Source organism: Peromyscus maniculatus, chromosome 2 (assembly GCF_049852395.1).
Source record: "Peromyscus maniculatus bairdii isolate BWxNUB_F1_BW_parent chromosome 2, HU_Pman_BW_mat_3.1, whole genome shotgun sequence".
NCBI classification, from domain to species: domain Eukaryota; kingdom Metazoa; phylum Chordata; class Mammalia; order Rodentia; family Cricetidae; genus Peromyscus; species Peromyscus maniculatus.
Genome location: NC_134853.1, coordinates 133,019,635 through 133,041,160, shown reverse-complemented (window position 1 = coordinate 133,041,160; position 21,526 = coordinate 133,019,635). Strand labels below are relative to the sequence as shown.

Sequence of the window (21,526 nt, the reverse complement as noted above, 5' to 3'; positions counted from 1 at the left end):
TTTAAAAAGTAAATTGTGGGATTGAATAGACAGTTCTCAAAAGAAGTATATAAATGACTGGTAAATATATTTATATAGTTTGAATGAAGGTATTCTTCATAGATAAATAATGCTGTTCCCACAGTCCATAGGTTATTAAATTAAAATCCTTATGCCCATATGGGATATCTCCCTATGTGTTGCTGGTTAGGGAGGTCCCAGAACTCCTCAAAATTATACATGCTTATAGCCATGCTCTCAGTTCTTCACCAATAATAATAATAAGACACCACTACTGAGGATACCACACATTTTCATTGCAAGACACAGAGAAAGCAAGCTGAAATTGATCTGGAAGCTTCTTAAACATTGGATAGCTTTCCTAGTGTTGGAAATTGCTTTTCAGGCTGCTGGGAGGAAAAAGCCATTGGTGGTCTTACTTACCTGAGAATCCTATGGGCTACAATACCAACCTTCCAGGTAGGTTGTGGTCACCAGTGAAATAGTGGCATGACTCTTATGGTGGCAACCAACTACTTTCTGATTGGATTCTGGTCTGTTCCACAGGAAGGAACTCAGGCTTGGTAATGTAAACCTGACCAAAAGCCCAAGATTTGGAAATTCACAGACCCAAGTTGGGAACATACTCCTTTAGTTTTTGTAAATGTGGATGTTGTCAAAGTAATATTTGTATTTAAACTCATAGGGTAGTGTTGATCTCATCCTTGGTTAGAGAAAGAGAATTCTGTTTGCAGTGGGTGATGGTTAATGTAGAGACTCATAACTTGTTAAAGTGTGGATAATAAGTGACTGTTGGATGCTCAGCCATAAATAGAATACATACAATCCCACCCAGGTTTCAAGAAGCATGGCAGAAGCAGGTTTATGATTATGACAGAAGACCAGATTATGATTTTTAGACATAGTATGGCTGTTATGTTTATGAACTCATTGCAGCTGTGTTTTCCTGTGCAAGGTGGACTTGTATTTATTCTATCACTGATGTATGAGGGATTTATGAGACCTCGCCCCTCCCCCCCAGGAGCTACTGTCATTTGGTAGTTGCCAGAGAAGGGTAAATTATTTTCTTCAGTGATGTAGCAACTGTTAAGTTTCCCATGCTTCAGTAAATAACCTCTCATACAGTTAAAGTTAATGGATTACAAAACCCAATAAAACAAAACAAACAAGTAATATAAAAGTAGCTGGGGTATTTCCCGTGAAGAAGATATTCTGTAGGATTGTGAGGGATATTAAAAGAGTTAATGAGAGAGTGAAAATGTCCAAAAATTACAATATATAATCTAGTATCTTGTAAAAGGTAAATTTAAATAAAGAAGAATTTTTATTGATGAAAGGACCTTTAAAATATTTTTTAGTGCAGAACATAGTGGAAGAATTTGGCTGTGTCTTCTCTCCATGAAAGTGCTCCATAATGTATTTTCTACCTTAAGTATTATTCATTCCTCTGCTAGGGAATTATAGGCACAGTCAAACTTAATAGGTATAGTGTAAGATATGAGTATTTGTGTGACTTGTATTGTCTTTTCTCCTACCACTAGTGTCTATGCGATTTAGGTTCAATATTTAATCTTGCTATTTTAATATTTAATATGAGCAAATATGAAATTTTTACATAATTTTAATAGATAAGTATTTAGTTATATTATTTAATTAAATATATACAACACAGGTTATGAGCCTTACTAACTATAAGACTTTTCGAATAAGGTTTGCCAGTAGCAAAGCCTCAGTAAGTGCTAGCATCTTAAGATGATATGATAATTCCTACTATAAGATCAACTCTGCTTCTTTTAGAATGATTTAGAAGTGCTGTGGATATCACTCTATATAAATAAAACACTGATGGCCAGTGACCAGGCAGGAAGTATAGGCAGGACAAGGAGAGAGGAGAATTGGGGAAACAGGAAGAAGGAGGTAGAGACACTGCCAGCCACCACCAGGACAAGCAGCATGTAAAGATGCCGGTAAGCCATGAGCCACGTGGCAAGATATAGATTTATAGAAATGGGTTAATTTAAGATATAAGAACAGTCAGCAAGAAGCCTGCCATGGCCATACTGTTTATAAGTAATATAAGCATCTGAGCGATTATTTTATATGTGGATTGTGGGACTGTGGGGCTTGGTCGAACCTGGAGAGAAGCCCTCCAGCAACATAGAAGTACTTTGAAGACAAGATGAGTAAAATGTTACCAGCTCAAAGTGCACCATAGATAAAGACTTAATAATTGGAGGGGATTTGGGTGACAAAGTTCTACTTAGAAAAATCTCTAACTACAAGTCTCTCAGGAAGGATCTGAGATTCTGAAGAAGGAAATGCATTCAATGATTCAGCGATAAAGAGAAACAGCAACAAAGATCCACTTCTTATAAAACAAACAAACAAACAAACTAGGTTGTAACAAGAAGTGAACAAGGTAAATATGAGTTTACTTTTGCAAAAGAGCAATAAACAAGAATAAATGTAGTGAGTCTGGGGCTTTCTGCTGTGTGGTTTAGATGCAGTTTTTGAGAATGGTACCTGTTTTAATTCAGATAATAGAACTCAGGCAAGGAGTTCAGCTGGGAATAAAAGGGGGAGTCAAGAATAAGTGAGAAACACATAAGTTCTGATACCCAAATCCTTACCCAACAACTAAGCTGCACATGGAAGAATTTTCAATGGCCTTGAATACGTACTGGAAAGATAGAGTTTCATATGATGGAATCTGTTAGTTCAAGGTTATTAAAATTAGCACACCCTTAAAACCTGAACAGATATGTATTTGTCTTTTAGTTTTTCTTGTGACCCTTCAAGTTCACTTCCTCCCAATATAGCAATGTTAAAAAGGAATGCCTTTTTCCTCCTAGGAAATTAAACCTTCTGATAGTCCAACTGGTATACCTCTCCCAGTAGGCTCAGTTTTTCTGGTATTACACTGAATGGATACTATACAGTCATTACTGCAATGTGCAGTTTAGAACTTTATTTTCTGGCCACAATGAGCCTATTGGATCCTTGAAGCTGAGAGAGGGGTGTACAAATGTTGGATGTTAAGAAGCTTTCCAATTTTTTTTTATTTATCACCACAGGAAAAGGAACTTTCATTTTGACTAATGCAAACAAAGCAAGGCTTTCACAAAGAACAATGCCAGCAGCTCCATCAGCAAGAGAGAGACTTTTGTGGATAAAGTTACATGTCTAATGTATGACCCATAATAATATCCTTGCAGACAGGCTTCCAGATGAAGTGTAAGGCAGTACTAGGTCCTTCTCCCTCTCCCACTTTGCTTCTTCCATCCTGAAAATGTACTTACCTTCTAGAATATGTAGTTTAATACTGGGTATTATTATGAAGAGTGCCATCATAGTCAGAATCACAGCCACAATCATCGTCCAAATAAAATTCCAAGAAAACATTTCGACTGAAATAGAAAGCCACAAATTTTACCACCTAGAAATGTTTGGACCAACCCAATTAGGAGTGGCATGGCATATCCAATTCTTCTTTCTCCATTCCTACCACCCTTGATGGTAACTTTAGGCCAGTTTTAGAGAGGCCGATATGAACTGTGTGAAAAGTAGCATAGGTGTAAATTAGTATGTGGTTGGTGCAAAGAATAAAGGCTGCTCTTTCCACCATTTCTGTCTCATGAACTCCCTGACTGTAACAGAAGATGAAAAGTCAATTTGTCATCTCCCCTGTCAAGAAACACAAATTTCTGCCAGTTCCAAATCAGTGCTTCAGTTCTGTCTAAACTCTTAGGGCACATGCAATGCCAAATATTCTTACTGAATGATGGTAAAACTATGGACCCAGAGAGTAGAAGCAATAAAAAGGCAAGTGTGCTAGTTAGTTTTGTGTCAGTTTGACACCAACTACACTGATCTTGGAAGGAAGAATATTGTTTGAGGAATTGCCTTCATCAGATCAGCCCATGGGCCTATCTCTGGGACCTTTTCTTAATGATTGATGCTGGAGAGAGAAAATGATTGATGTGGGAGGACCCCTCCCACTTTTAGGCAGTGCCAACTCTGGGTAGATAGTCCTGGTTTGAATAAAGAAAAAAAATATCTGCCCAGCATTCAGGAAGCAGAGGCAGAGGCAGGTGGATCTCTGTGAGTAGAGGACAGTCTGGTCTATGGAGTGAGTTCCAGGACAGATAGGGCTACACAGAGAAACCCTATCTCAAAAAAGAAATGAAGAAAGAAAGAAAGGAAAAAAGAAAAAAGAAAGAAAGAAAAAAGCTAGAAAGAAAAAAGAAGACAAACTGATCAAGCCATGAAGATCAATCCAGTGATCAGGTTTCCTATATGGTTCCTGCCTCTATTCCTACTTGTCCTGACTTCCCTTATTGATGGACTGTGAACTGGAAGTGTAAGCCAAATCAAACTTTCATCCCAAGTTGCTTTTGGTCATGGTGTTTATCACAGTCATAGAAATCTAAGACAGCATGGATACTTATATTTGACCAGGGAGATTCAAGCAAATCTTATGAGCATTAAGAACACCTTTTTATAGCTATTAAAATATATTTTATTATATATTGATAAAGGGAACTGTGAATCAAGAAGATATAACTGTTACAGATTGTAGTGGGTAGCTGTTCCAGCTTTGACCTGGAAGAACTACCCCCACTGAGGTTTCTGGTAACTGTCACGCCTACCTATGGCCTGCCCCTGAGGCGGGCCAAGACTGGAGCCCTTAAGACCCAAGATCTGGATGTGCCAGCTATATTGGTTCCTGTTAATCCTGGGTGTTGGATGGTAGACCGAGCAGAGTTCTCCAGAGAACATTGCTGGGCCGTACTTCACCTCTCCCAGACTCTGTAACCTATTCCTTTACTAGTTGTAAGTAAAACCCCCAAATAAACCTCCCTTTTAACTACGTGGAGTTGCTGTAATACTTCCATCAGTAACAGATGTATGTGCACAATATATTTATGTATTTAATTTCTTTTTAAAATTGGTATATATTCTTGGCATTCATAGATTCAGGTTTCATAATTTGACAATTTCATAATCACATGCTTTATATTTCCCTTCTCTTCCTTTTTTCCTCACCATTCCTTTCAATAGTCTTAGTCCTTTCTCTATCCTCCTTTCTGCTTTTGTGTGTGTGTGTGTGTGTGTGTGTGTGTGTGTGTGTGTGTGTGTGTATGTGTGTGTCCACAAATGACAGCAAACGTGATATTTGTCCTTCTGAATTGGCCTTATTCCACTTTATGTTATCACTAACTGCATACATTTTCCAGCAAATGATGCAGCTTCATTCTTCTTTATGGCTGAATAAAATTACATGCCACATTTGCTTACAGACTTATGTGTTTACAGCTTGGCTATTATGATAAATGATGGAATAAACATAGGTGTGTGAGTACTTCTAGAGTCCTTTGTTGTATATGTATAAATGGTACATCTGGATTATAACTCATATATGATATTTCTATTTGTAGAGTTTTTAAATGACTTTTAAAAAGACTTATTTATTTCATTTTATGAGTGCTTTGCTTACATGTATGTATATGAACCATGTGCATGTGTGGTACTCCTGAAGGTAAGAAGAGGATACCAGAATCCTTGGAAAAGGAGTTAAAGATAGTTGTGAGGCACAATGTGGATGCTAGGAACTGAACATGGGTCCCTTTCTGGAGCAATAAGTGCTCTTCACCACTGATCCATCACTCTAGCAACCTATTGCAGCTTTTTTAAAACCTCAACCACTATTCCCATAGTGGTTAGAACAGTTTACATTCCCACCATCACCATTAAGTGTGGCTTTTTCTTCACATCAGGATTTGTGGTTGGTTGTATATGCTCAATGTATTACAGTATCTGACCTCAAATTTTACTATAGAACCTTAGTAACAAAAGCAGCTTTGTTTCATTTTTATTAATAGCTGAATGTTTCATTGTGTAAATGCACTATATTTTCAATATCCATTCATCACTTGATAGAAATATTGGTTGTTTCCATTCCTAGCTATTATTGTAGATAACAGCAATGAATATGGGCAATGAAGTATCTCTATAATAAGACGTAGAGTATTGAGGGTATATGCCCATGAGTGGATCATTGGGTAAATCTAGTTTTAGGTCTTGAGGAATCTCTCCACTGATTTCCATAGTCGCTTTACCAGGTCCATTCCTACTACCAGTAATTAAGCAACCTCCTTTCCCATATACCCTTGCTAGCATTTGTCATTCTTTTCTTTAACCTTAGCATTCTGACTGGGATGAGATCTCAAAGTTATAGTCTACATTTACTTGGTGGCTAAGGATGTTGAGTATTTTCTTAAGGATTTCTCAGCTTTTTATATTCTTTACAATGAATAATGTTGATAAAACATTTTAAGAAATAAGTAGCAATTTAGCCAAACATCAAACAACACTTTACTCTAGGAAAAACAAAACAAAACAGCATCTTATGTACAAAAATTTCCAGTATTAGGAAAATGATGAAAGAAATGAATCTAGCAAAGGGAATCAATCAGAAAACAGATGAGATGATGAATAAAATGAAGGGAAAGTAATGGCCCATAGCCAAGTGAAAAAGGCACATGAGTTTTGTGTCAAGTATAAATTATATAATACTTATTTCAAGAGTGAATACACGAATTTCACCTGGTAGAACAATGCTTGTGCTTTCCTCTTGGCCTGTTAGACGGTTCCAAATGCAACAAGTGACATTCCTGAGGGAGCTGTCTCTAAGGAGAAGTGTCATCTTCATATCAAACAATTTGTCTTCATTCCGTGAATGGGATTTTGATGCAGCTGGAATGACCCCTCCTCTGCTGTCTCTCCATTCCAAGTGAGGTTGTGGGAACCAACCTCTGGAATGACATTCCACTATCACACCTTTGGTAGTAGGAGGATGAACAAGAATCTGAACCCGGGAGCTCACAGCTGGTTATAAACAAGGGAGAATTAGTAGTGTATAGTAGATGGAAAGAAGAAAAGAACACAAAAAGAAAACCACTCCTCCTCTATATTAACCCCACTGTCTGTACATATAAGGATAGTCAAAACTCTATGGGGATCTAACTGACATAGTAAATCAATTAAAAGAGATGGCACCAGATGGAAAGTTGGAGAAGACATAACACACAATTAGCATCTATTATACTAATAAGCAGACTTACTGTTCTAAATAAGTCTGGTGATGAAACGCCTCTTTGTTTCATTTAGTTTTCCTTTCAGTAAAATATTTACTGTTTAATAAATCAAAACAACTGAGGTAAGTTTTAGATTATAAAAAGCAACAAAACCATGCAAGATTCAATTCTTTTTAGAATTTATAAGTAGACATTTTTCTTATATGTGAATCACTGTATTAGTTTCAGAGGAAGCCATGCTTACCTATGACCTTGACTTCTGTGATGTGCTCTTCATAGAACTTGCCATCTTTGAAGATGCAATGGTAGTGCCCATCATCATCAGGATTGACATTAAAGATCCTGAGGGTCACTTTCCCTTCTCCAATGGCATCTTTCAGGAGCTCTGTTCTCTCCACATACTTGGGGATAATTTTCCCAAACAGGTCTTTGCCATCCTCGTATAGGTTAATAGGTTGTGTATAGTGGGTCCTGAACCAGCGGATCTCCATGTGCTGGGCATTTTGTGGTGGAGAAAGCTGACAACTGAGCTCAAGTACTGCACCAAATGGAGCCAAGACTGGCTTCTCTAATCCAGTCACTGTAAATCGTTCTGGGAAGAGAAACAAGAACCAAAATGTGAATGCCTTAATCAAGGAAACCCACTAAGTCACCCCTTCCTCAAAACACACAAACACATTTTTACTGTGGGTCATTTTTTCCCCCAGCATACTGTTAAGAAAAAAATCTTAATTTTACATGAGTTCAATGGTGCCTCACCAAAATATTCCCCTTATGAAATGTGTATAATTTCCATTGTTGCTAAATGGCTTCCTAAGATAATTGCTATCAGCCCAGTAGTTGTCTCTTCTTTCATTCTATTTCATTCTTTCTCTGAATGATTCTACTATTCATTATTCTTTTTTATTTATTCTTTTTAGTTATTATTATTATTTTTTAATTTTATAATTTAATTTAATTTTACATATCAGACACAGATTGCCCTGTCCTCCATCCTCCCGCCCCCAACCCCAACCCCCCCCTTCCCATTTCCTCCAGGGCAAGGACTCCCCTGGGCATTCAGTTCAGGCTGGTAGATTCAGTTGAGGCAGGTCCAGTCCCTTCCTCCCTTCACCCAGGGTGAGCAAAGTGTCCCAGCATAGGCCCCAAGCTCCAAAAGCCCAACTCATGCACTAAGGACAGGTACCCATCCCACTGCCTGGGGGCCTCCCAAACAGTTCTTATCGACTGTCTCACTTATCCAGAGGGCCTGATCCAGTTAATTGTAATGAGCTGTTGTATATATTTGCTTTTATGCTTAAGCTTCTTGGATTACTCTTAACTTTCTTTAATTTGAAACACTTTTATTCATTGCATGTTTAAATTTGTCTTCAAGAACCTATTACTGCCATTCTCCTAAACTAATGTAATTTCTAACTGCATTCTAAGATATATCCTCATATCTACATATAAATGTAGCTTTCCCCATTACCAAAAACTTCTTTTTGTGGCAAGAATTTTACTGACTGAGCCATCTCTGCTTGACTTTTTAGAGAGAGAGAAGAAGGGGCGGGGGAACAAGAGAATGATGTAGGCAGGTAAAGGATGTATGGGGATTTGGGAGGAGTAGGGAGAGGGGAAATAATATGATCAAAATATATTGTATGAAAAAAAAACTTGTTTTGAAGCATGTGGAAATGACTACAGAAATTCTCAATTTGTCAAAATGCAGAGAACAATTAACGGTGGGGTGCACAGCTGCAACTAATACATCTACAAAATAGCATCCACAGATTAAGGAACATCACAGAAAATAGGTGGTATAACTGTAGGAACCAGAGAACCAGGATTCACCTGTGTGAGATAATATTTCCCATATGAGAAGGCAGCTGCACCCATGAAGCCTCAACAATGTGGTCATTTAAACAGGCCCTGTCAACACAGGTTGACATGCTGATGTGGGAGGGGGAAATCTCACTAGGTTTCAATCACCCTTAGATGAAGAAGTACAGCAATTAATGGTGGCCAAGAAAGAGGAGAATCAGTCTTCTCCATGAATCAGCCCCCTCATAAATTATCCATTCACAAGTGGTCAGTCTTAAATACTCATATATATGAGCAACACTAAATGGACTCAGTAGGGTGTGTGTGTGTGTGTGTGTGTGTGTGTGTGTGTGTGTGTGTGTGTGTATGTGTGTGTGTGTAATATAGAATAAGCTGTGGGTCTGAGAAGGATTGTGTGTGTGGGAGAAGCTGGACCAGGAGAGGGAGTGGTGGAAGTGATATAAATACAGTATGTATATACGAAAAATTTAAAAAAAATTTCCTTTATCCTCTATTTTTTTATTACAGAAATCTATTTTATTTATTTTTAGTTTTACCAGAAATACAGAATAAAGTACTAAAACCTACTCTTCCAAATGTCCTCATGCTAAGACAAGTTATTTGTTTTGTTTTTCCTTTGAATATAACTAGACCACTGCAGATGATCATGTGGAGTTTAGAGTCAAAACTTTCAAATGCAATTCTAGATTTTCCTACAGTTGACCAGTACTTGGCTTAACACATATTTGAGTTTATAAAAATCTTAAAGGAAGGAAAGAAAGAAACCTTCTCAAAGGTGCACTGGAAATTTTAAACCATATGGCAAAACCACATATCAATGCATCAATGTAAAGAAACATATACACACACGGCATATCAATGAACTTTTTAGAGAAATTACTTCTTTAATCCCCAACCCTGCTGTGTTTAGCATATCTCTACAAGATTTTAAAATTCACTGCATATATTCAATGAATGTTCTTATAATCTCAAATTAGTCCATAAGAAGAGATCTCAATGGGACAGTTTAGAGATGCAAACACTTAGGGAAATTTTGCTTGTGACAAGGATGACTTCTGGGGTCTGTGGAGAAAAGACAATTCTGTCTGGTTTAAACTTTCACACACATAAATTCACAGTAGCTGTGACTGCATGCACAAGTTTAAGCTTACCCAAATCCCAAGATGAATGGAGGAGATCCCACCTCTAGCTGAGAAGCTATTGGCATCTGATGGCTGGTACAGGAAGAAGAGTAAGATTCTCTTATGGATGCAGTCCCTCAAAGGCTACCCTTGTTCTAATGGATGTTAACACACCTGTATAGAGGCTCTTTCTTTATATCACTAGCTGTCGAATAATGGCATGGAGACTTTTAATTAATCATGAAACCTTGCCTTAGCTTAGGCTTGTTCTCAAATACCTCTTAAAACTTAAATTAACCCATTTATATTAATCTATGTTCTGCCACATGGCTTGTTACCTCTCCTCAGCACCTTACCTCTAACTCTGTCTAGCTGGTGAATCTCCCACATCTCAGATTTTTTCCCAGAGTTCCTATCTCTGCCTGTAAATTCCACCAATTCTCTCCTGCCTGGCTATTGGCTGTTCAGCTTTTTATTAAACCAATCAGAAGGTGCCTTATGCAGTTGAGGAAGAGCAGAGACACATCTTCGTACTTCCTTCCTTCCCCTTTTCCCTCCCTTTCTCTTTTTCTCTCTCTCTTTCTCTTTTTTTAACCAAATTAACCATAGTATTGAGTGAGCCTCCATACTTCATATGCCTAGATATGACATAAAGGATTTGAAAAATAGATCCATGCAAAATGTTTATAGCATCACTACTAATACATGTTCAAATTTGGATGAATTTGAACATTCTTCAACAGAATGTTTGTTCAACATTCTGAACAAACAAAATGTGGCACATTTATACAATGGAATATTGTCTATTATTAAAGCTTGTATGGTTTCAAGTGTGTGGCCTTCTAGAAAAAGCAAAGCTGTAGAGTACAAAAGATGGTTGATGGGGTTCTTAAGGGGAGAGAAAAGAGAGGAGTAGGTGTATCATATGACATTTCAAGAGTGGTGAAATTCTGTGTCACACCAGGTGCAGCCATGAGGATTTCTGAGTTTAAAATTTCAGGATCTGATAGCTGGAACAACCTAAAACCACCAGGTGGCAGTAGCACACAACAGCCTTCTATTTGAGTAACCATTTCAGGGTTGCAAAGTAGGAAGCCACAGAGAAAGACTTTGCAGAGACACAGAGGACCATCATTTAGAAAAGGATGGTAGACATGGAACTCTCAAGATTGGCAGCGCTCTTATATATCTAAGTGGAACCACTCCATAGCAAAATAGGGAGTGTCAGGGCCATAGACTTGCAAAAGGCATCAGCAGCTCACTTTAAAAATCACTGTATGGTAGTTTCTTTTCTGTTTTTTTTTTTTTTAATTTGTATACATCCATTATATATAGGTGGTGGTATCTTAGGGACATTTTCTTTTAAGTGTATAATATACTTTCGCTAAGTCCCACGCCCCCAACAAGCCATTAATACTTTCCTTTCTCTTCTCCTTTTCCTGCTGTCATCTTTAATCCCTTAGTTTGACTTCTACTTTCATGCTATATACACAAGCAAACTTTTATGCATTTATTTAAAATACAGGACTCACAAATTAAAGAAGACATGCAGTATTTGTCTTTCTTTGTCTAACTAATTTGCTTAATGTATTAATCTGCATTAATGTATTGAATCCACTTTCTTTCAAGTGAAATTTTGTTCTACTATAGAGTTGAATATTATTGTATTTATGTATTTTTCTATTGATGGATACAAAGGTTAACTCCATAGCTACTGTGGGTTATGGTGCAATAAACATGTATGTACAAGTAACAGTGTGGTATGTTGGCTTAGAATCCTTCAATAAATAACCAAGGGTGGTATAGCTGGATAATATGATGAACTTTAGTTTTGTTTTGTTTTGCTTGTTTTGGATCCTACATATTGATATCAGTGGTGGCTAAACTAATCCAGATTGTGACCAATAGTGTACAACACACTTCTTTCAGCACACTTGCCAACATTCATTTATTTTCTTAATGATTGTCATTCTAACCACGGTAGATGAAATCATAATGTAATTTAATTTTCTTTTCTCTGATAATTAATCGTGTCAAACTTTTTTCATATGTTTATTGGTTGTTTGTACTTCATCTTTAAGAACTCTTTATTTAACTAGACTCTTTATTGATTAGATTGTTGGATTTTTTGGTATTTAGTTTTATGAGTTCTTTATATATTCTACATATTAGTCCTCTGTCAGAGGTAGTGTTGGTAAATATTTTTCTCTTATACTGTATGTCATTCATTCAATTATCTGCTTTCTTTCCTGTACAGAGATATTTTAATATCATGCAATCCCATTTGTCTGTTTTTGGCATTATTTATTGAATGTTTGGAGTTCTATTCAGAAAGTCCTTGCCTATGTTTATGTCTTAAAATGTTTTCTCATATTTTCCCTCTGTTTCAGAACTTAAGATTTTAAATTAAAATCTTTCTATATATTGAACTGGTTACATGACCAGGATGGGCTATAGTTTTAACATTCTACACATGTATATTGGTTTTCTCAGCACCATTTGTTGAACGGCCATTTTTTCCTCCATCTTGTAAAAAGTCACTTGTCTTTATTTGTGAGAATTTATCTTTATAGTCTATTCCATTGATCCACATGCTGGCTTTTGCATTGTATTCACAACCAGCAAGTAGAGAGGAGTGACTAGTTGTACTCAGACCACTTTCTCCTTTTCATACAGTCCAGGATCTCATCCTGGGGAATTGAGCCATCCACAGTTGATGGGTCTTCCTATCTCAGCTTACCTATTTAATATGGTCTCCTATGGGTGTGCCCAGATGCTTGTTGCCCAGATAATTCTAGATTTCCTCAAGTTGGCAACAGAGCCATTGACACTTTCTTTCTTTGCAAAGTTGTTATGGACAAAGTTCATGAGGGAAAGTGAGAAATTCATACCTGCCCTCAGTGTTACCATATGAAGGAGGCACATGGCAACAATACCGAGTCTGTAAACAAGTAGTTTTCCATCATCCATCACACCTGCAAAAAGAAAGCAAATTCATAACCAATGAAAACATGAGAAAGAAGTTGCAGAAATCAGATGAATCCACAACTGCCTGAAGCACTGTCTTCCAGCTGTGGCTGTCATCACCTTTTAATCCCAGGTAAACAACAAATTCATGTCAGGAGATTCATTTTCTTTGTGTTATTTAGCATTCTGAAATTTTATTAGCAAATATGACACTTATGATAAGAAGGCTCAATAAAATGACTATATCTTCCCAGAAATTTACTTATTTTTACAGGATTGTCTTCTCCAAGGCTTGAATGGATATTATTTTCTGTTTGTTTTTTTTTTTTTGAAAACTCCATGAGCCTGCTTTCTTCCCCAAAGTTGATGGAAATGGGGAACATGTCCAGATTTCGAAAGCTAATGGAATCATTTGATATATTTATTAATTGCTATACAGAAAAAAAAATAAAGTCATATTTATCTTAATTTATGGTAGAAAGTAATTAATCATTTTATATAGAGGAAATAATTTTCTTCTATGACACTTTAAGAAGCCCATTAATTTTTCTGTTAATTGAGACATTGCCTAACTTAGTTAGAGTTTCAGTTGCTGTGAAGAGACACCATGACCACAGCAACTCTTATAAAGGAAAACATTTAACTAGGCCTGGCTTACAGTTTCAAAGTTCTAGTCAATTATTGTTGTAGTGGCAAACATGGTGGCATGCAGGCAGAAGGTTTTGGAGAGGGAGCTGAGATTTCTACATCTTCATCTGCAGGCAGTGGAAGTCTAGCCACACTAGGCCTAGCTTGAGCATCTGAGACCTCAAAGTACACCCCACAGTGACACACTTCCCCCAACAAGGCCAGATGTACTCCACCAAGGGCATACCTCCTAATAATGCCACTCCCTATGGGTCAAGCATTCAAACACGTGAGTCTATGGGGGCATGCTTATTCAAACCACCACAAACATATTTGTGGTCCTTACTCTAAAGTTCAAGGTCAAGGGAAGATGAAGTTATATTTTTCAGATAAATACAAAGGATTATTTAAAAAGTTCTACCTGATATGTAGCTCTGGAAACAGATGTAGGACTTCCTATTTCTGTACTCCAAGAGACACTTACCAAGTACTGGTATTATAGAAAAACAGAGAGTTAAATAGTAACAACAATATAAAAACACTATAATACCTTGTTTAAACAGACAAATTTAGTAGTAATCCTGGACTTACCTAGATTCTCACATTACTAAAATGGTATATCTACATTGTGAATAATGACCTGTATTTCTTAAAAATCATAAAGGCAATAAAGACATTTATCAGATGCCAAATGTAGAATTGCTATTGAGCAATGGTAAGTTGAGGAAAACATAGTAATACTAAGGAGTGAAGCAGAGGGAAATTAATAAAGCCTTCATATACTGTATTAACATAGATCTTACCTTAAGATGGGCAAACTATAAAGAGAATAAGTGATAGCATGCATTGTAGCTAACTCAGGATCTCATATTAATATCACATAAATTGAAATCCTGGCTTTACCATTTAGCTGAATAGGCCTAGGCAAGTTACAAGAACTCTATCACTTCAGGTTTTTCAGCTATAGGAGATATTTTCTTCATCATTGTATTTATTATTAGAATTAGTGGTGGTTTGAATAAAAATGGCCCCCATAGGCTCATAGGGAGTGGCACTATAGGAGGTATGGCCTGGTTGGAAAACATATGGCCTTTGGGAGGAGGTGTTCCACTAGGGGGTGGGCTTCAAGGGCTCAGAAACTCAAGCCTGGCTAACATGTCATGGTCACTTCTGCTGCTTGCAGATCAAGATTCAGCTGCTTTTACAGTACCAAGTTTGTCTTCATGTCACCATGCTTCCCATCATGATGATAATGCTCTTAAACCTCTGAACTATAAGCTATCCTCAACAAAATGTTTTCCTTTATAAGTGTTGCCATGGTCATGGTGTCTCTTCATAGCAATAGACATCATAACTAAGACAGAAGTTTGTACAAGGGACCGAGGAATTGCTCTGATAGGACTGACCATGGTTTTGTTTAGAGGTGTGGACTTTGGATTTGAAAAACAGCTGAATGCTGTAAGTGGGGATTAATGGTCTATATTAGTAGAACCATGGATGACAGTGGTGCTGAAGGTGATTTGAACTATGGGGACCTGGCTTAAGAGAGTTCAGAGGAGAAGAATTTCAGTATGTGACCTAGAGACTGTTCTTGTGATACTTTGACAAAGAATGTGGCTACTTTTTGTCCTTGCCCAAAATGTCTGCCTGAGGCTAAAGTGAAGAGTTTTGCATTATTTGCATTAGCAAAGTGTGGTAGTTTGGATGTAATTGGTCCCTATTAGTTCACAGAGAATGGCATAATTAGGAGGTGAGGCTTTGTTGGAGTAAGTATGGCCTTGTTGGAGGAAGTATGTCACTATGGAGGTGGGCTTTGAAGTCTCATATATGCTCAAGCCACACCGACTGTCTCAGACCACTTCCTGTTGCCTGCAAATCAAGATGTAGGACACTCAGCTACTTCCACTGCATCATGTCTGCCTGCATGTCACCATGTTGCACTATAATGATAATGGACTAAACCTCTGAAAATGTAAGCCACCCCAATTAAATGTTTTTCCTCTATAAGAGCTGCTGTGGTCATAGTGTTTCCTCACAGAAATAGAAACAGTAACTAAGACAGGAATTGGTACCAGGGATTGGGATATTGCCATCATAGGCCTGACTATGTTTTTTGTTTAGAGGAATTTGAACTTTGGTACTTTGGGTTAGGAAAGCAGTGGAATGCTTCAAGTATTGCTTAATGAGCTGTACTAGTACAATCATGGAAGACAATGGTGCTGAGAATGATTTTAACTGTAGGGGGCTTGCTTAGGAGGTTTCAGAGGAGAATAATTTTAGTATGTTGCCTAGAGATAGTTCTTGTGGTATTTTGGTGAAGAATGTCACTGCCTTGTGCTCTTGTCCAAAGAGTCTGCCTGATGCTAAAGTGAAGCGATTTGGAATTCCATGGGAAGAGAAAAATCTCAAAGCAGTCTCAAAACCATAGACTCTGTCATGTGGTTACCAATGTTTATGTTTATAAAGATTTATAATTAAAAGGAGCAAGATTGGGAGAAAACAAAAACCAGGAAATGGAATGGAGCTAAGTCTTGTGTTTAAGGAGATAAACAGATTAAGAAATGTAATAAAAGGAGTTATATCCTCAGAAGAAGATCCCACTCACCTAAGTTTCCAACTTGTGAAAAGGAATTAAGGAAAAGCTTAGAGTTAGGTGTGGTGGTACATAACTATAATCCCAGCACTCCAGAGGCAGAGACTGGTGGATCTCTGAGTTTGAGGCCAATCTGGTCTGTGGAGAATGTTTCAGGATAGCCAAGCTTAAGTAATGAAGGAAACTATTGAAAACAGAAAGCTGGTGAAGATGTAATTGAATGAGTGGGACATGTTCCAGCCCCAGCAAGCAGTAAAACTTGGCAGATTTGGCAACATGGTTCTGACTTTAGAATCAAGGATAGAAGAACAGGGTAATAAAATCTCCTTCCACAATCAAGGAAAACCACTGAGGCCAGATGTGTGACAGTGGTATCCCTGCATGGAGGTCTAGAGATGTCATTGTGTAAAGCTGTTAAGATGAAGCCTGGTTTACCTTGGAGACCCCAAAATGGTGGAGAAGTCAGAGCTTTGGGATACCTGTCAAGAAGAGCTGCTAACAGGGAGCAGAGCCAGCCCAAGAGAAAGAAGTGTGTTATAATCAACAAATCTGTAAGGAGTTTGAGAGCTGAAGAGGGCTTTGATATCAGACATAGAGATGCAGAGTTTGAAGTTGCCCAGCTGGCTTTCTGTCTTGCTTTGGTCCAGTATTTCCTCATTATGCTCCATTTTGGAACAGTAATATACATCCCATGCCACTGTATGTTGGAAGTATGTGATCTACTTTTCATTTTGATTTTATGATGATTTACAGTTAGGAGATTGCCATGAGTCTCTGTATAGTCTTCAGACTTTGACATTTAAACAAGTTTGAGAATGTTGTAGACTATGGTGACTTTTGAAGTTGGACTAATACATTTTGCATTATGATAAGGCTATGAGCCTTTGGGGGACAGGGAGTGGAATGTAGTGGTTTGAATAAAAATGGCCTCTATAGGCCCATAGAGATTGGCACTATTAGGAGATATGGCCTTTTGGAAGATGTGTGACCTTATTAGAGGAGGTGGGCCACTAGGAGGTGGGCTTTGAGGTCTCAGAAGCTCAAGCTTGGCTAGTGTGTCACAGTCACTTCTGCTGCCTGCAAATCAAGATGTACAACTCTCAGTTCCTTCTCTAGTACCATGTCTGCCTGCACTGCACCATGTTTCCTGATATAACAATAATGGACTAAACCTCTGAATTGTAAGCAAGCCCTAATTAAATGTGTTCCTTTATAAGAGTGTTCATGGTCCTAGTGTCTCTTCACAGAAATAGAAATCCTAACTAAGATAGAGACCTATGGGAGGGTTCATATAAAGCAAATCAAACAATAAAAAGAGCACAGGAAAGGTGAAAGATAAAAAAGAAGATACATCCACCTCAACATATGTTTAAAATACAACAAAGAATATTAAACAACTCAACGTGACATATTCACAACCTCACAACTCCTGAACAGTGGAAATAAAAGTAACTAAGAAGGCTGAAATGGCAGAGAAAAATTTCAGAGTCCTATTTGTGAGAAAGATGAATGACCACATAGAGAACTCAAACACATAGATGAATGAACTAAGGAAATAAATCCAGAACCTATAGAGGGCAGGTACCAATGCAAACAAAATAGTATAGTATATAATGAACAGAGTTTCAGCTCAGGAGGGTGAAAAATGACTGGATATGGATGAGAGTGATAGTTGCACAATAATATGAATGCTTATAAAGCAACAGAACCATAAATTATTTTAAAAAACAAAAATGGCTTTTAGAATATAACATTAAAATTTTACTTTTGTCAGTACACTTATTGACTTACTGTAGCTGGAGTTGTCTCCAGTCCCGACCAGGCCCATAGCCTCTCAGACCCAAATAAACACATAGAGGCTTGTATTAATTAAAACTGTATGGCCTAATGGCTCAGGCTTCTTGCTAGCCAGATCTTACCTCTTAAATTAACCCATTTCTATAAATCTATACTTTACCATGTGGCTCATTGCTTACTGGTATCTTTGCATCTTGCTTCCTCTGTGTTTGGCTGGCAACTCCTGACTCAGCTGTAGTGGGTAGCCATTCCAGCTTTTACCTGGATGCTCCAACCCCCATTGAGGCTTCCTTAACGGTCACGCCTACAAGGTGGGGCTGAGAGAGGATGCTGAAGACCCGGGTTCCAGATGCACATGCTCTCTTAGTTCCTGGACCCTGGTTGCTGGAGGTAGACCAAGAAGAGTTCTCCAGAGAACACCACCGGACTGCACCATGCCTTTCCCAGACTCTGTAAACTATCCATTCATTTGTAATTTACCCCACAAAATAAACCTCCCTTTTAACTACGTGGAGTGGCCTCAATAATTTCACCAATGCTCAGCCTTCCTGTTCCCATAATTCTCTTCTCTCTTTATCCCACCTATACTTCCTGCCTGGCTACTGGGAAATTAGCACTTTATTTATTAACCAATCAGAGCAACACTTTAACAGCATACAGAGCTATTTACACAGCAACTTACATGTGCAGAAGACAGGAGTCATGTCATCATCTTAATGAATACATAAAAAGGCTTTGACAAAATCCAACATGATTTCATGATAAAAGCTCTAGAAAAAGTAGGACTAGAAGAAACATATCTCAAAATGTTAAGGGCTATATATGACAAAGCCACAGCTGCAGCATGAGTCCTAATTGGTCTTAATAAAAACCCAGAGTCAGATATCAGGGTGAAAGGTGAAAGATCAGAGAAGCAGAGCAGCCAGCTAGACTTCTTTCCTGTACCGAATCTTCAGCCTGAAAGGGCCTGGGTTCCTGTCTCCTTCTGACTTATATTTCTTTCTCTGCCCAACCATATCACTTCTGGTCTCAACCTCCCTAGTGCTGGGATTAAAGACATGTGTTCCACACTGCCTGGCTCTGTTTCTCTTTTAGATTGGATCAATCTTTTATAGCCCATGGTGGCCTTGAACTCACAGAGATCTGCTTCTGCCTCCTGAGTGCTGGGATTAAAGGTGTGTGCCACCATTGCCTGACCTCTATGACTAACTAGTGACTCAGCTCTGCACTCTGATCTCTAGGCAAGATTAAATTGTTAAAACAAACAAATTATCAACATACACAACCAACATGAATCTAAAACGAGAAAACTTAAAGCAATCCCATTGAAAGCAAAAATGAGACAGGGCTGCTCACTATCCCCATTCCTTTCCAATATAGTGCTTGAAGCAATAAGGCAAGAGGAGGAAATTGAGGGGATACAAATAGTAAAGGAGAAGTCAAATTATCCCTATTTGCAGATTATATGATATTATATGTAAGAGGCAACCAAAATTCCACCAGAAAACTTCTCAAAATTCAACAAAGTGGCAGGATACAAAAATCAACTTACAAAAATTAGCCTTCCTATATACAAATAACAAGCATGCTAAGAAAGAGATCATAAGCACACTCATTTACAATCACCTCAAAACAATATGCTGGAATAAATGTAACCAAGGAAATACAGAGCTATTTGAAGATTTCTGAGGAAAGAGATTAAGGAAGACATCAGAAAATGAAAAGACCTCCCACACTCATAGATTGGTAGATTTAATATTATGAAAATGAGCATTATACTAAAAGAAGTTGGTAGATTTAACACAATCCCAACTAAAATTCTCATGAGTTTTTTCACAGAAATATCCTACAATTGGTATGGAACCACAAAATACCAAGGATAGCCAAAGCAATCTTGGAAAAAACCAACAATACTGGAGAGATTATCACTTGAAATTTCTAAATAGATTATAGAGGTATTGCAATAAAAACAGTATGATACTGGCACACACACACACACACACAACTTATAGAAACACAAAAGAAGACACCAACATAAATACACCTAACTGTAGCCAACTGGTAATTGACAAAGTTGCCAAAATTATATACTTGAGGAATGACAGCATCTCTAACAAATGGCGCTGAGAAAACTGGATGTCCTCAAGTAAAAGAATGAATATTCATATCTACCACTTTCCATCAAAATTAAATCCAGAAGATCAGTGACCCCAATTTGAAACCTGGAATGCTGAAACTATCCAAAGACAACATGGTCAGCATCCTACAAGATGTAGGTGTAGGAAAGGGCTTTCTAAATAGGACTCTGTTTGCCAAGTAATTAAGGCCAACAATTAACAAGTGGGAACTCAGAAAACTAAAACTCTTCTGTACAGCTAAGGGAACAATCACTCAAGTCAAGGGGAAACTTACATAGTAGGAGAGAATCTTTGCTAACTATATATCTTTCAGAGGACTAATACTCTGAATGTTTAAAGAACTGAAAAAACAAGAGTCAAGAAACAATCCAACTGAAAAGTAGGCTCTATATCTGAAGAGAGAGTTTTCAAAAGAAAAGTCAAAATGGGTAAGATGTGCCTCAAAGAGTGTTCCTCTTTAGAAATTAGGGAAATGCAAATTGAAACAGCTTTGAGATTTCATCTCACACCAGTTAGAGTAGCTAAGATCAAGAAAATAAGCTATAACAAATGCTGGTGAGGAAACTGGAACCCTCATTCACTCTTGGTGGAACTGAAAACTGGTGCAGTCTGGAAATCAGTGTGGAGAATTCTTAAAAAACTAATGGATGGATCTAGAAAATATCATCCTGAGTGAGGTAACCCAAACCCAGAAAGACAGTTATGGTATGTACTCACTCATAGGTGGATTCTAGATATAAAATAAAGAACAATCAGACCACAACCCATAGAACCATAGAGGCTATATATATAGCATGGAGGTCCCTAGGACGACTGTGGCTTATAATAAATTTCAGTTTTACTCAATTATTGAAAAAAATAGCCAAATGAATGGAAACACATGAACTATGAACCAAAGGCTGAGGGGCCCCCAGCTGGATCAGGCCCTCTGAATAGGTGAGACAGATGATTGGCTTGATCAGTTTGGGAGGCAACTAGGCAGTGGGACCAAGTCCTGTGCTCATTGCATGAGTTGGCTGTTTGAAACCTGGAGCTTATGCAGGGACACTTGGTTCAGTCTGGGAGGAAGGGACTGGACCTGCCTGGACTGAGTCTACCAGGTTGATCGCAGTCCTGGGGGGGGGAGGACTTGTCCTGGAAGAGGTGGGAATGGAGGGAAGGCTGGGGGTAAGGGGAGGGAGTGGGAGGGGGGAGAATAGGGGAACCCATGGCTGATATGTAGAACAGAATGGAATTATAAAATAAAATAAAATATATATATATATATATATATATATATATATATATATATATATATATATATATACTAAAAATAAATCTAACATATGACCAAGCTTTACCAGTCGTTGGCATATGCTCAAA

At 37.8% G+C, this 21,526-nt stretch overlaps 1 protein-coding gene across 2 annotated transcripts in view; it reads right to left on the bottom strand.

Annotated features, from left to right (window-relative positions):
• The window catches only part of LOC143271944 (putative selection and upkeep of intraepithelial T-cells protein 1 homolog), a 48,761-nt gene that overhangs the window by 8,875 nt on the left and 18,360 nt on the right, over window positions 1-21,526 (bottom strand). For both annotated transcript variants that reach the window (XM_076564779.1, XM_076564781.1), the window contains exons 2-5: window positions 12,934-13,017; window positions 7,342-7,689; window positions 6,607-6,888; window positions 3,300-3,407 (exon numbers count right to left, since the gene is read on the bottom strand). In XM_076564779.1, coding sequence (XP_076420894.1) covers window positions 3,300-3,407; window positions 6,607-6,888; window positions 7,342-7,689; window positions 12,934-13,012 — 817 coding nt within the window. In that variant the 5' untranslated portion in view covers window positions 13,013-13,017. The remainder of the gene's footprint in view (window positions 1-3,299; window positions 3,408-6,606; window positions 6,889-7,341; window positions 7,690-12,933; window positions 13,018-21,526) is intronic.